The sequence below is a fragment of the Oncorhynchus clarkii genome, chromosome 19 (genome assembly GCF_045791955.1).
Source record: "Oncorhynchus clarkii lewisi isolate Uvic-CL-2024 chromosome 19, UVic_Ocla_1.0, whole genome shotgun sequence".
Taxonomy (NCBI): Eukaryota; Metazoa; Chordata; class Actinopteri; order Salmoniformes; family Salmonidae; genus Oncorhynchus; species Oncorhynchus clarkii.
In genome coordinates, this window is record NC_092165.1 from 21,781,445 (window position 1) to 21,798,298 (window position 16,854).

The 16,854-nt window shown below is 44.1% G+C and overlaps 1 protein-coding gene across 6 annotated transcripts in view; it reads right to left on the reverse strand.

The window, feature by feature from the left end:
- LOC139374926 (long-chain-fatty-acid--CoA ligase 1-like) overlaps nucleotides 1-16,854 on the reverse strand; it is a 66,200-nt gene that overhangs the window by 23,001 nt on the left and 26,345 nt on the right. For all 6 annotated transcript variants that reach the window (XM_071116166.1, XM_071116171.1, XM_071116165.1 and 3 more), the window contains exon 3: nucleotides 18-132. In XM_071116166.1, the coding sequence (XP_070972267.1) occupies nucleotides 18-132 (115 nt within the window). The remainder of the gene's footprint in view (nucleotides 1-17; nucleotides 133-16,854) is intronic.

Consider the following 16,854-nt stretch of genomic DNA (forward strand, 5'->3'; position numbering starts at 1 on the left):
TGTGGTTGAGTACTCACTGGACACCCGCATGCCTCGGAGGAATACCTCGTACATGGTCCGTGCGTCACTGTAGTAGTGAGTCATGTGCTCGTCGTTGTTATTCAGAATGGACCGCCTGACGTAACCATCACCCTGTGAGGAGAGCGAGGCATCGTTAAGTTAGGTTTTAAGAATGTTTTGAAATTAAAAAAAAAAAAAATCGCACCCCCCCCACTGAAATAACTGATCCACTTAGAACTGGGGTGGACAGGACAGTCTTACCCTGTGAGGGCTGGTGTGTGTGCAGACTTCTGTTCTAGCCAAGCAGCAAAGCACCTAATTCAAATAATCTTCAAATCAAGAATTTGGTTACGATTAGGTGATTAGTAGAATAGTAACTGCTTGGCTGGAACAAAGGCATGCATCCACACCGGTCCTTGCAGGGGGGAGATTTATTGCCCATCACTCAGAGCAGTTTTAATCAATCTTGGTCTTGGTGCCCACAGGGTGTTCCAGCTTTTGTTCCAACACAGTATAAACACACCTGATTCAATAATCAAGGCCTCGATCCATTGAAATGAAAGTGTTACTGCTGGGCAGGAAAAAAAATGCTTGCTCATTGTGTATCCCAAGGACCATGGTAAAAAAAAGAACTGAAAGAATCGGTTAGTCTGAACAAAGGCAATAACTGTTTTTACCACGCTTCTTAACTTTCTGCACTCAAACCAACCACTAACATGTCACAAGTCTTAGCTAAAATAGAGAGTAACTACGTTTGTCATGCTCTATATGTAACCCATGTGTTAAAATATTGCAAGTGGCATAGCAGCTACACTCAGGAATCACTTTTAGGTAGCTTGCTGAAATGCCCAACATCCAAAAGGCACTCCCCAGATCCTATTTCGGCCACAATGAGACAATTCAGGCTGACTTGACACACACACTTGGTTATCGTGGTTGTGTGCCATATTTATAATGGCAGTTCAGTCACACGCGCACATGACCTTTCTTATGGATACCTAAAAAGTATTCTATGGGGCAAGAGAATCAGCACATATTTCAGGTTATTTACTTGGCTGCAGAATGGTTTAGTGCAAAACAATGGGTACGGAAGGACCCATGTTAGCATTCTCCAAATAGCATGGGTTCACGTTTTATTAGTCATATGTATTGAAAACATGTTATACATCAAACAAAATGCTTACTTGAAGGTTCCTTCGACATGCAACAATAAAAAATAAGATAATATGAACAGAAAGTAAATGGCATAAAGTATAATACAGGAAGGCAAAATGTATAGTCCATTGTTTACATGTGTATTGGAGAAGGATGGGGCAAGTATATAAATTGAGCAGTATAATAAGAGCCTGGTAGCAGCAGTTGTGATCTGTGAGTGTAGCATGAATATAAACTGCATGAATGGAGCCTACAAAACATTAAGACCTGCTCTAACCATGACAGACTGACCAGGTGAACACTATGATTCTTTATTGAGGTTACTCATTGAATACACTTCAAATCAGTGATGAAGGGGAAGAGACAGGTTAAAGAAGGATTTAAGCCTTGAGACAGAGACATTGATTGTGTATGTGTCCAAGATTGCGCAACAGTCGGGTGTGTTTTTTTTCTTGTCCCATCCGGTGTATATCGTTTTTCTCTAATATATACACACACACACACAATGGGGCCTCCCGGGTGGAGCAGTGGTCTAGGGCACTGCATCGCAGTGCTACCTGTGCCACCAGAGATTCTGGGTTCGCACCCAGGCTCTGTCGCTGCCGGCCGCAACTGGGAGGTCCATGGGGCGACTCACAATTGGCCTAGCGTCATCCAGGTTAGGGAGGGTTTGGCCGGTAGGGATATCCTTGTCTCATCGCGCGCTAGCGACTCCTATGGCGGGCCGGGCACAGTGCACCCTAACCAGGTGCAAGGTGTTTCCTCCGACACATTGGTGAGGCTGGCTTCCGGGTTGGATGCGCGCTGTGTTAAGCAGTGCGGCTTGGTTGGGTTGGCTTTCGACCTTTGTCTCTCCCGAGCCCGTACGGGAGTTGTAGTGATGAGACAAGATAGTAACTACTAACAATTGGATACCAAGAAATGGTGGGGGAAAAAAATAACTACACTATCTCACATTCCATCTACGGACTGAATATACTCTCCTGCAACCCGCCTCACCCAATGTGGTACAGATCTGCTATTTTTATACTTTAGAACCGGGAACCCCATCAGAAGCTAGCCAACTAACTAGCTACAAGTCAGTTAGCCACTGACTCAGACATCAGCCAGCCTCAACCCAGTCAATTCCTGCCAGTCTCTGCACAGCACTATATCAACCAAGAGCATATCGGACTGCTTTTCTCCGGATCCCTCCTGCAAGCTCTGAACCGGATCGTCACAGCTAGCTAGCTAGCTGCTATCCGAGTGGCTACTACTGGCTAACGTCTGTCCCGAAGCAAGCACCAGTTAGCCTGGAGCTAGCCACGAGCTAGGCCCATCTCTCGGCTAGCCAAAGAGGTCCACCAGCCAATTCTTGGGCTACAATACCTCTTTGCCAATTGGCATGGACCCTTTTACTGACGACAGAGCCCCACCGATCCATCACGACTGGTCTGCCGCCGTAACCGTCAGAGGTGGTTTCAACAGGCTGTTCCGTTGCAACGCTGCTAGCCCCAGCCTGCTAGTCGTCTGAATCGCCGTGTCTCCAGCTTGCCTAACGTAGTAGTGACTACGAAATTGGCTCCCCGACTAATCTAGTGCAACTCATTGGACCCTATGATTACTCAGCTACACATGCTTCTCCCTAATGTCAATATGCCTCGTCTAGTGCCATTTTGGTTAGTGATTATGGTCTTATTTCACTGTAGAGCCCCTAGTCCTGCCCAATATGCCTTAGATAGCACTTTTGTTCCACCCCCCACACACGCGGTGACCTCACCTGGCTTAACTGGTGCCTCTAGATACAAAACCTCCCATCATCACTCAATGCCTAGGTTTACCACCACTGTACTCACATCCTGCCATACCCTTGTATGCCTTGAATCTATTCTTCCGCGTCCAGAAATCTGCTCCTTTTACTCTGTTCCGAACGCACTAGACGACCAGTTCTTATAGCCTTTAGCCGTACCCTTACCCTACTCCTCCGGTGATGTAGAGGTTAACCCAGGCCCTGCAGCCACCAGCACCACTCCCATTCCCCAGGCACTCATTCGTTGACTTCTGTAACCGTAAAAGCCTTGGTCTCATGCATGTTAACATTAGAAGCCTCCTCCCTAAGTTTGTTTTATTCACTGCTTTAGCACACCTCCGCCAACCCTCCTGGCCGTGTCTGAATCATGGCTTAGAAAGGCCACCAAAAATCCTGAACTATAACATCTTCCGACAAGATAACTGCCAAAGGGGGCAGAGTTGCAATCTACTGCAGAGATAGTATGACAGAACTCTGCAGGCTATCTAGGTCTGTGCCCAAACAATGAGCTTCTACTTTTAAAATTCCACCTTTCCAGAAACATGTCTCCCACCATTGCCGCTTGTTATAAACCCCCTTCAGCCCCCAGTTGTGTCCTGGGCATATATGAATTGATTGCCCCCCATCTATCTTCAGAGTTCATACTGTTAGGTGACCTAAACTGGAATATGCTTAACACCCGGGTCGTCCTACAATCTAAGCTAGATTCCATCAATCTCACAAATTATTAAGGAACCTACCAGGTACAACCCTAAATCCATAACCATGGGCACCCTCTTAGATATCATCCTGACCAACTTGCCATCTAAATACACCTTTGCTGTCTTCAAACAAGATCTCAGCTTTCACTGCCTCATTGCCTGCGTGTGTAAAGGGGCCGCGGTCAAACGACCACCCCTCATCACTGTAAAACACTTCAGTGAATAGACCTTTCTAATCGACCTGGCCCGGGTATTCTAGAAGGATATTGACCTCATCCCGTCAGTAGTGGATGCCTGATTACTCTTTTGCAATCTTAAATAATCATGCCCCGTTCAAAAAAAAATAAAAATGTAGAACTACGAGTTAAATAGCCCTTGGTTCACTCCTGACTTGACCAGCACAAAAACATCCTGTGGCGTTATGCATTAGCATGGCTCTGGCCCCCACGATATGCAACTTTTCAGGGAAGTCAGGAACCAATATACTCAGTCAGTTAGGAAAGCTAAGGCTAGCTTTTTCAAACAGAAATGTTCATCCTGTAGCACTAATTCAAAAAAGTTTTGGGACACTAAAGTCCATGGAGGATAAGAGCATCTCCCAACAGCCCACTGTAGTGAGGCTAGTAAACACTCACCACTGAGAAGTCTACGATAATTTCAATAAGCATTTTTCTATGGCTGGCCATGATTTCCACCTGGCTACCCCGGCCAACAGCTCAACTGTCAATCAGTATTCTTATCGGCAGACTCAGCCTTGGTTTCTCAAATGGCTGCCTTGCATGGCTCACTAACTACTTCGCAGACAGTTCAGTGTGTCAAATGGGAGGGCCTGTTGTCCGGACCTCTGGCAGTCTATGGGGGTGCCACAGGGTTCAATTCTCGGTCTGACCCTTTGCTCTGTATATATGTATATATGTATATATGTATATACATATATATATACACACACACACACACACACACACACACACAGTGCCTTGCGAAAAGTATTCGGCCCCCTTAAACTTTGCGGCCTTTTGCCACATTTCAGGCTTCAAACAAAGATATAAAACTGTATTTTTTTGTGAAGAATCAACAACAAGTGGGACACAATCATGAAGTGGAACAACATTTATTGGATATTTCAAACTTTTTGAACAAATCAAAAACTGAAAAATTGGGCGTGCAAAATTATTCAGCCCCCTTAAGTTAATACTTTGTAGCACCACCTTTTGCTGCGATTACAGCTGTAAGTCACTTGGGGTATGTCTATCAGTTTTGCACATCGAGAGACTGACATTTTTTCCCCATTCCTCCTTGCAAAACAGCTCGAGCTCAGTGAGGTTGGATGGAGAGCATTTGTGAACAGCAGTTTTCAGTTCTTTCCACAGATTCTCGATTGGATTCAGGTCTGGACTTTGACTTGGCCATTCTAACACCTGGATATGTTTATTTTTGAACCATTCCATTGTAGATTTTGCTTTATGTTTTGGATCATTGTCTTGTTGGAAGACAAATCTCCGTCCCAGTCTCAGGTATTTTGCAGACTCCATCAGGTTCTTCCAGAATGGTCCTGTATTTGGCTCCATCCATCTTCCCATCAATTTTAACCATCTTCCCTGTCCCTGCTGAAGAAAAGCAGGCCCAAACCATGATGCTGCCACCACCATGTTTGACAGTGGGGATGGTGTGTTCAGCTGTGTTGCTTTTACGCCAAACATAACGTTTTGCATTGTTGCCAAAAAGTTCAATTTTGGTTTCATCTGACCAGAGCACCTTCTTCCACATGTTTGGTGTGTCTCCCAGGTGGCTTGTGGCAAACTTTAAACGACACTTTTTATGGATATCTTTAAGAAATGGCTTTCTTGCCACTCTTCCATAAAGGCCAGATTTGTGCAATATACTGTAGTAAAACGCCAAATGGATCTACCTCCCGGTCCTCTTCCCCTGTCTCACCCACCAAGGGTAGAGACAGAGATGACCTCGCCTACTGAAATACCGGATTGGGCAAAGCCACCAGAAGACGACTCAAGCCAACCCACTACTGAACCTGACTGGTGCCAGGAAGAATCACCCTCTGCCTCAAGTGACACCTCTGAATGGGAACAGCTGATAGACTCATTGCTGATAGAGTAAGGGCACTGTCATAAACAGAGGCCCATATGCGCACTGTAAGAAAAGTATTTCCTCATTGTTGCTAAAGTAATAGGCTCTGTCATAACTAGAGGCCCATATATGCACTGTAAGAAAAGTATTTCCTGTTGTAAGATATGTCATCACCCTCTCTGCTCTGAGGGAATGGGAGGAGCAGCGGATCGGGTGCAGAGAATCAAAAGGTATATAAAGAGACATTTGCCATTACTTTGGCGCTGACTTCTTGAATTCTGAATTCATTTAGACAACCATTTGACTTTGGTTAAATTGACACCTGACTCAAATTAATTAAAAGATTCTAACTTGTTGGATCTGAGAAGTAACTCTCCGATATACCGTTTAACTATTGAACAGTTGTTTTGTCGCTTTGCGCCAGGTACGTGGGTGCTGATGCAAATATATCCAGAGAGTTCTCTGTAGCCTCTCGATTGAGCTCAGCATCTCGACCTCGTTGCGAGCCACTGACACTGCGGTAGTTCAACAGGGTTGAGAGGCACTCTAGCTAGTCCTTAAGGTTATCCCTTGCTTTCTCTTATGGATGTCTGAATTGACCCTGTGGTTTTGCGCCAGGTACGTGGGTGCTGATGCAAATATATCCAGAGAGTTCTCTGTAGCCTCTCGATTGAGCTCAGTATCGCGACCTCGTTGCGGACACAGACTTTTTTAAATTCCATTTGGGGCAGGGAATCACCAGCGGGTTCTCCCATCCGAGCCAAACTTGAATCTCTCAATTTAGTAAAGCACCGACTTCAAGTCAACCTCTCAGCCAGTAGAGGGGAGTCGCTACTAACTAAATTAAAAAATAACTGACCGATTGAAACTCTGCTCCTGATCTCCTGGGTCTCCTCGTCATCTCTCAAAGGTAATTAAATAATTATTATAAGTATTTAATATAGAGATAAGTGTTATCATTGTACCAGGCATTTTATAAGAGCATTAAGTCATTTGCATGTTTTTGATTAACGCTGTGTGTGACCGAGTAACAAATTGTGTATTTTGAAGTGTGTTTGATTGTAAAAGACAAAAAACAGAGTGTTTTCAAAAATAAACGGTAGTCTTATTTTGTCTCGAGTAAAAGGTTCTCTCAAAGACAGTTAACGGCACGGGAGATAACAACTCTGACACTCCCCGCTACCGGGACACTGGAAACGATGATCAATGCTCTAGGACAGAATGAGTTACCATTAAAAGACGAGGAAGGTGTGTCCCGTAGTGATTCATTTAATTGTCTTATCGATCTATCTAAGTTTTATTTTCCAAGCGATACATAGCCGACGGGCAGAGTAGTGAGACTAAGTTGACTAAAGGTCTTCACACTTTAAACTAGATACATCACAGAGGGGAAACACTCAACCACAGGGAAATCATATAGAGACTGGTAGGACTAGTGCTTAATAACAACTCAAGGACCAATTAGTGGTGAAGCAAAGAGTCTAGAGGATAAAGGTGGGGTTCACACATCCCAGCTAGAGCTAGACCGTTGAGAGAGACAAGGCAAAAGACCTCTCTACGCGGACAACGCTTCGATATAGAAAGAGAGGCAGGGCTACGCGAGCGGTCCTGGTTATACCGAGATAACCTGAAGTATCTAGTGCCCTGTCCAATCCAGGGAACGGGACGCTAACCACCTCTAGCACCCCGCTGCCGGCCAAGGGGCGGGGCTGAAGGTTTCGTATCGCGACAATACGACTGATTGTTGTCCTATGGACAGAGTCTCCCACCTCAGCTGTAGATCTCTGCAGTTCATCCAGAGTGATCATGGGCCTCTTGGCTGCATCTCTGATCACTCTTCTCCTTGAATGAGCTGAAAGTTTAGAGGGACGGCCAGGTCTTGGTAGATTTGCAGTGGTCTGATACTCCTTCCATTTCAATATTATCGCTTGCACAGTGCTCCTTGGGATGTTTAAAGCTTGGGAAATCTTTTTGTATCCAAATCCGGCTTTAAACTTCTTCACAACAGTATCTCGGACCTGCCTGGTGTGTTCCTTGTTCTTCATGATGCTCTCTGCGCTTTTAACGGACCTCTGAGACTATCACAGTGCAGGTGCATTTATACGGAGACTTGATTACACACAGGTGGATTGTATTTATCATTAGTCATTTAGGTCAACATTGGATCATTCAGAGATCCTCACTGAACTTCTGGAGAGAGTTTGCTGCACTGAAAGTAAAGGGGCTGAATAATTTTGCACGCCCAATTATTCAGTTTTTGATGATTTGTTAAAAAAAGTTTGAAATATCCAATAAATGTCGTTCCACTTCATGATTGTGTCCCACTTGTTGTTGATTCTTCACAAAAAAATAGTTTTATATCTTTATGTTTGAAGCCTGAAATGTGGCAAAAGGTCGCAAAGTTCAAGGGGGCCGAATACTTTCGCAAGGCACTGTATATATATCAATGAAGTCGCTCGTTGCTGGTGATTCACCTCTACGCAGACGACACTATTCTGTACACATCTCTCTCTTCTTTCAAAATAATGGTTGGTACGGAGGAATTGGAATGGCATCAAAACACATGGAAGCTGTGTTTAATGAACTTGATACCATTATTCTGCGCCAGCCATTACCACAAGCCCGTCCTCCCCAATTAACTGTGCCCTAGACACTGAGCCAAGGCCAGTTTTGTATTTGGTTAACTTCATATGGCTGCAGGGGCAGTATTGAGTAGCTTGGATGAAAAGGTACCCATTGTAAACGGCCAGCTCCTCAGTATCCGTTGCTAATATATGCATATTATTATTGGATAGAAAACGCAAAAGTTTCCAAAACTGTCAAAATATTGTCTGTGAGTATAACATAACTGATATTGCAGGTGAAACCCTGAGGAAAATCAAAACAGGAAGTGTCTTCTATTTTGAAAACTCCATGTTCTATAGCCTCCCTTTGCTCCATTTAAAAATGTATATCAACCAGATTATTTTTCCTATCGCTTCATCAAGGTGTCAGTTTCAGGCTTTTATTTTGAAAAATTAGCCAGAACGATAACATCACGTCAAGTGGTCACATGAGTTTTGCTTGCGCAACAGAATTTTGACAGCCATTGTTTTCCCCTCTCCTGTGAAAGACATTTGCGGTTGATATATTATCGATTATATATTTTAAAAAACCTGAGGATTGATTATAAAACATTTGACATGTTTCTGTGGACATAATGGAAACTACTTGGAATTTGTCTGCGTTGTCGTGACCGCTCTTTCCTGTGGATTTCTGACCATAACGCGACAAACTGAGGTATTTTGGATATAAAAATCTTTAGCTAAGGAAACTGCACTACAGACCTGTTAGGTCACTCACTCAATTCCTTAAATGCAAGACAAACAAATCAGTTTCAAAAATGTACATTGGTATGTGTCCTTATAGGGTATTTTGTGTAGATTGTTGAGGATTTTTTACATTTATTTAATACATTTTATAGTAATGCTGTAATGAAACAAAATGTGGAAAAGGGGTCTGAATATTTTACAAAGGCACTGTATATACACGCAAAAATGTGTGGACACCCCTTCAAATGAGTGGATTTGGCTAGTTCAGTCACACCCGTAGCTGACAGGTGTAGAAGAAAAAAAAACTAAATCGAGCACACAGCCATGCAATATCCATAGCCAAACATTGGCAGTAGAATGGTTTTACTTATTCTCAGTGACTTAATTTAGGGATAGGTCGACAACATCCGGCGAAAATTGGACGGTGCGCAATTCAAATAAATAATTGTAATATTAAAGCATACAAGTACCTTATATAATTTAAAAGCTTACATTCTTGTTAATCTAACTGCGTTGTCCAATTTACAATAGGCTTTACAGCGAAAGCATACCATGCGATTGTCGGAGGACGGTGCCCCACATCCCCCCAAAAATTCAACCAGCACAGGCTTTAAAAAGAAATCAAATAACGATTAAATAAACACACTGCTCAAAAAAATTAAGGGAACACTAAAATAACACATCCTAGATCTGAATGAATGAAATATTCTTATAAATTATTTTTTTCCCCTTTACATAGTTGAATGTGCTGACAAATCACAAAAAATATCAATGGAAATCAAATTTATCAACCCATGGAGGTCTGGATTTGGAGTCACACTCAAAATTAAAGTGGAAAACCACACTACAGGCTGATCCAACTTTGATGTATTGGCCTTAAAACAAGTCAAAATGAGGCTCAGTAGTGTGTGTGGCCTCCACGTGCCTGTATGACCTCCCTACAACGCCTGGGCATGCTCCTGATGAGGTGGCGGATGGTCTCCTGACGGATCTCCTCCCAGACCTGGACTAAAGCATCCGCCAACTCCTGGACAGTCTGTGGTGCAACGTGGCGTTGGTGGATGGAGCGAGACATGATGTCCCAGATGTGCTCAATTGGATTCAGGTCTGGGGAACGGGCGGGCCAGTCCATAGCATCAATGCCTTCCTCTTGCAGGAACTGCTGACACTCCAGCCACATGAGGTCTAGCATGGTCTTGCATTAGGAGGAACCCAGGGCCAACCGCACCAGCATATGGTCTCACAAGGGTTCTGAGGATCTCATCTCGGTACCTAATGGCAGTCAGGCTACCTCTGGCGAGCACATGGAGGGCTGTGCGGCCCCCCCAAAGAAATGCCACCCCACACCATGACTGACCCACCGCCAAACCGGTCATGCTGGAGGATGTTGCAGGCAGAAGAATGTTCTCCACGGCGTCTCCAGACTGTCTTGTGCTCAGTGTGAACCTGCTTTCATTGCGAATAGCACAGGGCGCCAGAGGCGAATTTGCCAATCTTGGTGTTCTCTGGCAAATGCCAAACGTCCTGCACGGTGTTGGGCTGTCAGCACAACCCACCTGTGGACGTCGGGCCCTCATACCACCCTCATGGAGTCTGCTCAAATGGTCAGAAACATGCACATTTGTGGCATGCTGGAGGTAATTTTGCAGGGCTCTGGCAGTGCTCCTCCTGCTCCTCCTTGCAAAGGCGGAGGTAGCGGTCCTGCTGCTGGGTTGTTGCCCTCCTACGGCCTCCTCCACGTCTCCTGATGTACTGGCCTGTCTCCTGGTAGCGCCTCCATGCTCTGGACACTACGCTGACAGACACAGCAAACCTTCTTGCCACAGCTCGCATTGATGTGCCATCCCGGATGAGCTGCACTACCTGAGCCACTTGTGTGGGTTGTAGACTCCGTCTCATGCTACCACTAGAGTGAAAGCACCGCCAGCATTCAAAAGTGACCAAAACATCAGCCAGGAAGCATAGGAACTGAGAAGTGGTCACCACCTGCAGAACCACTCCTTTATTGGGGGTGTCTTGCTAATTGCCTATAATTTCCACCTGTTTCCATATTCCATTTGCACAACAGCATGTGAAATGTATTGTCAGTGTTGCTTCCTAAGTGGACAGTTTGATTTCACAGAAGTGTGATTGACTTGGAGTTACATTGTGTTTAAGTGTTCCCTTTATTTTTTTGAGCAGTGTAGCTTCCTTTTGAAAATCTTCCTGTTTGCAATACCAAGGGTCCCAGCTACAACATGGTCATTTTGTTAGATAAAATCCTTCTTTATATCCCAAAAAGTATGTTTAGTTGGCGCCATCGATTTCAGTAATTCACCCGTTCTACATGCAGACAAAAAGCTACCACTGAACTTAGTTCAAACAAGTCTAGCTACATTTTATTCCATCCTCAGGTCTCCTAAAGTGTAAATAAACTATAATATTTCATACGGAGAGTAGTATGTTCAAAAGAAAATAACAATTAGTAAGCGCGCGTCCTCTTCCTCACGCGCCAACAGACTGGTATTGTACTGGGAGTCCATGTACAAAAACTCAATTCTTGCTAGTTTTTGAAGAAACAAGCCTGAAACCTTAAAAAAAAAAAGACTTGACATCTAGTGGAAGCCGTAGGAATGGTAATCTGGGAGCTGGAATTGCATAGGACCCATAGCTTCCCATTATAAGAACCTGGGAGCTAAAAAAAATAAAAATCTAGTCGTTTTTTCTTTGGAATTTCACCTGCCATATCAATTGTGTTAGTCTCAGACATTATTTTAACATTTATAGAAACTTTAAAGTGTTCTCTCCAATGCTACCAATTATATGCATATCTTCTGGGCCTGAGTAACAGGCAGTTTACTTTGGGCACGTCAGTCAGGCCGAAATTCAGGAAAATAGACCCTAGCTCTAAGAAGTTAAACGTGGCACCATCATAGGATGCCACCATTCAATTTGTTAAATTTCTGCCCTGGTCAACTAAGTGATGTTATTGTGAAGTGGAAATGTCTAGGAGCAACAACAGCTCAGCCGCGGAATTGGATCGCAGAGTGCTGAAGCGTGTAAAAATAGTCCATCTTCGGTTGCAACACTCACTACCAAGTTTCAAATTGCCTCGAAGCAACGCCAGCACAAGAACCGTTCGTTAGGAGCTTCATGAAATGGGTTTCAATGGGCGAGCAGCCGCACACAAGCCTAAGATCACCATGTGCAATGCCAAGCATCGGCTGGAGTGGTGTAAAGCTCACCGCCATCGGACTCTGGAGCAGTGAAAACACGTTCTCTGGAGTGATGAATCACCCTTCACCATCTGTCAGTCTGACAGACTAATCTGGGTTTGGCGGATGCCAGGAGAAAGTTGTGGAGGAGGAATAACGTTCTGGGACTGTTTTTCATGGTTCAGTGAATGGAAATTTAACGTTACAGCATACAATGACATTTTAGATGATTCTGTGCTTCCAACTTTGTGTCAACAGTTTGGAGAAGACCCTTTCCTGTTTCAGCATGACAATGCCTCCGTGCACAAAGCGAGGTCCATCCACAAATGGTTTGTCAAGATCGGTGTGGAAGAACTCAAAATGGCCTGCACACAGCCTTGACCTCAACCCCATCAAACACTTTTGGGATGAATTGGAATACCGACTGCGTGCCAGGCCTAATTGCCCAACATCAGTGCCCGACCTCACCAATGCTTGTGGCTGAATGGAAGCAAGTCCCTGCAGCAATGTTCCAAGATCTAGTGGAAAGCCTTCCCAGAAGAACAGAGACGAAGGGGGAACCAACTCCATATTAATGCCTATGACTTTTGAATGAGAAGTTGAACAAGGTGGTGTCCACAATACTTTTGGTCATGTAGCGCAATTCAAATCAGTCCTGCAGCATTAGGTAGCCTAGTGGTTAGAGCATTGGGCCAGTAACCGAAAGGTTGCGCGATCGAATCCAAGCTGACAAGGTAAAAATCTGTCGTTCTTCCCATGAACAAGGCCGTTAACCCACTGTTCCTAGGACGTAATTGTAAATAAGAATTTGTTCTTAAACTTGCCAAGTTAAACATATTTTTTTTGCCTAATGGAGGGTGGGAGAACTGTACAGTGTGTACATCAAACTTGAATGCAAACTCCTCTATCGATACCAACTCCTCATTCCCGATCATTTCCCTCCAGGGACCAGAAATTGTCCCAGGTACTCCAACACCAGCTTCCCCCGTCGGGCCTGTCATGCCAAATAATGTCCCCTGGCCAAATAGTGTCCCCCTCTACGTCACAATGGGATTCGATGAGTTCAAACTTCTGTTCCTAGGGCTGTTGCAAGAAATTGCAACATTCTGACTGGATTACGTAATGAACCAAAGCGTCCGTTGCTATGATGGTTGCTTGGTTACCTCATAGCGGTTGTGAAGGAAGGAGGTTCTACTTCACCTCAGAAGCGCTCGATCAGTCCGCGCAAAATTATTACAAGCTGTTTTTAAATAGACTTTATATTGACATTGCTAGTTACTTATTTACCTCAGCTAAATAACTAAACATCTGTCTGGCTAAGTTGGCTTGCTAGCTGTTATTGTAGCCGCTTTCTGTTCGTATTATAGTAGCTTGCACTTTAAATGACATCCGTCGTGGAGATTCTTTCATCTTTCCAACTGGGCGAAGTCACGTAAACTCACTTTTGTACATCGCCTTGGTCCGTACAATTGACCTTATTTTTATCGCCCCAAAAACGTAATACTTCCAGATCAACTGTAATGTCAATAGCATTGTAAAGCACAATTTCTCCCTTTCCAACAGAATCAATTACATGGCCCCCACGCTGCCCGTTTCTGCAGGACTCAAGGCAATGAGCCCCGTCGGGTCTTTTTAAAAATGGCGGGTGGGGAAGAGAAACTAATGCGTGATAGTGAGAAGGAGAGAAATTGCTTTTCCCCCCCCCACTCGATCTGTCCAACTTATCACTTTATCGCCTCTAAAATGTAAATAAAAACACAATAAAGACATTATATAATGTGTCATTACATACCTCTTGGAAGGTTTGTCGAATTTGAAATCTGGTTTAGGGCGGTGCTAAAGTGATCTTAGAAGTAAACCGCGGCTTTGAGAATGATGATCGCATGATATGACGCAAAAAATTACTATCCCCCTTACCCCAGTCACTGTCCATTTCTTGTTTTTAAAGGATGAGAGAAGTGCTACACCTGGTGGAGAGAGATTGTAAGACAGAAATATTTGCTTTATGTGTGCTGTACGTTACGGTATGAAACGTCACGATGTAATGGAGGGTCAGTTCTCAACTTTTCTCCAATACTATAGAGCAATTACCATGTCGATCAACACTTGAATAGAAACCTAGTTCACACCCCCAATTTTGAAGTCAACACAGTCGCATTAGTTTTCTTTGTAGCCTCGTTTGAATGTTGCGGTTTCGCACATTTGTACGCAACTTTACTTAGAAATGAGTATTTCAACAACTCGTCTTCAAACTTGTTAGGCAATCACATGTACCTATGGGGGAAGGATGGCAAGCCACACAGGAGGGTGATTTTCACTAAGGAGAAGGAGGCGTGCTGACAGATGCATGCTGGACATTTAATATGAAATATATTTGTTATCAATCAAGATGAGACTGAACATCAAGAAGGCACAGGATAAGCAGAGTGAAAGACTTGGTTTGAAAGAAGGAAGGACGAAAGGAAGGCGAGACCTGGGAAACCTCGCTGCTCCTTAGCTCCAAGCTGGGGTCATCATCATTCGTTAAAGTAAATATTTAAAATTCTCAGATAATAACTATTTGAATTTGCACATAAAATAACCTGAAGCTAGTTTTGGTTTTCCTAACACTGACATTTCTCTCCATAACGGCTACCTCGGTGGAAGCCAAAAACCTTCTCCAGTTGGGCGGTCGAACACAAAGCCCTGACGCCCTACATGTCAGTGAAGCCCGTGAGACAAAGTATGTTAAGCTTTGGTTGACATTTGAGAAAGCAAGAAATGGTAGTTATGCTGAGCTCATAAAAATGTACCTCAAATCTCTCCCCAAATGACTTTAGGACAGTAAACTGTCCGAGCCACCCAGGAGGTGTCCCATCCACCAGAGCCAGTGAGTTCGGATCAGTCTGATTCTCTGTGCTCTAAGTCAGAAGGGGACCAGCTTGAGGTAGGCAATACTTTCAAAATCTGTTGAAAAGTACATATCTCCCCTTCATAACACTGCACTAATCCGTCAAATGTTCTTCCAGGTGGCTTGCGTCAGACTGGAGGAACAGGGGCGGTTAAATCCAGACTAGAAGACACTAGTGAGGTTCGCATCACTAGTGTCCAACAGGGACAGGTAAGGCCAGCTGCTCTCTGCGTGTGTGTGTGTGTGTGTGTGTGTGTGGTCATTCTTCCATCACACTCCTGGTTAGACAATTTTACAATTGATAATGCTCAAGCTCTTTTGTAGGTGCAGCATCCAGAATTAGGAGGCCTCCTCACAGTGAGCGGCATCACCATGCTGTCAGCAGTACCAACACTGGCTCAGGGGTTTGTCCAGATAGTCAATCTCAAGGCTAACCACTGGGTCACAGTAAATAACCTTCGCTGCCAGGTAGGTATGTGGTGGTGTATGACCAGTGGTTACAACACCACCCCAGAGTTTCTCACAACCACCCCTTATCTTTTCCAGGGACTTCTTTCTGACTGTGGAGTGGCTGACAGTCCAGTAGAAGGGGGCACATATTGTGGGCTGTTTGCTATTGCAAACACTTACTCTCTGCAGAGATGAGGAACGCTCCATGGCACGATACCATCAGAACACTCGTTTTCAGGCTGGGCACATGGCACCATTTCCCAGTCCCGATTCCATTCCCCGTCCAGGAGATGCGGTAAGCATTTTCATGCGTGTTGTCACATCTTGTCAATGTGAGTGAATTTGTCTGTTCATCGTCCGTCATCGGTTTTGTCTGATATTTCCCCCACACTTGTTTTCACTGCTTGGCCAGCTCTCCACCTCAAGACAGTAGGTATTTTACTACATTGCATCTTATATGTTATTGTAAATAACCTGTTGTATTGTATAAAGATGTGTTTTATTGCAGACATTGGCTGTGAAGTTGGTAAGTATATAGCATATGTATTTGTCTTGTATTCTAAGTAACGTTTACAAGCATGTAAATATTTGTATATTTTTCCATTTGTTTGCTGATAAATATTATAAACTTGCTCAAATTGGCTGTAAATGCACACATTTGCGTATTCATTGCAAGTAAAATTCTCAATTGACAGTTCAATTGCCCAATTACTTACTGGTCCTTAACCCCTTCTCCCTAACCATTCATCTTTTGTGTCCAATTCCAAATTAACATTAGGCCAAGGTTGGTATAGAATTGGACATTGGTTTCTAGTTAGTGTTTGCATATCTGGAGGTTCTAGATTTGTGGATGTATTATGGCATAAGTCTCCCGGAGTCCATTACACAGCAGGGTTGAGTCATCACCATATTGCTACACCTATCCAAGCCCCATCAGGTCAATCACTACAAAGATTAGGGGGTTAAAGGCCTCAATTATAAACTAAATCATTCTCTCGGCCTGTACCTTGACGCGGTGAGAGGGCTTCCAACTAAACCAGGCCCATGTTATTGAACCCATGACTGAGATTGGCTGCCTGTCGAGGGCAAGTGACAGGAAAAACTAGCTGCAGCACCTGATCAAGCAATCTCGATTCTGCCCCTTTCCTCATCCTTTAACTCTCCTCTCCCTGCAGATGAAATTCTACATCTGGTGACTTCTGATTGCCCAACAATCTTCCCATCCCATCATCTAAAGCTACTGTTAATGTCATGTTATCTCTGCTAATGAAGTTTGATA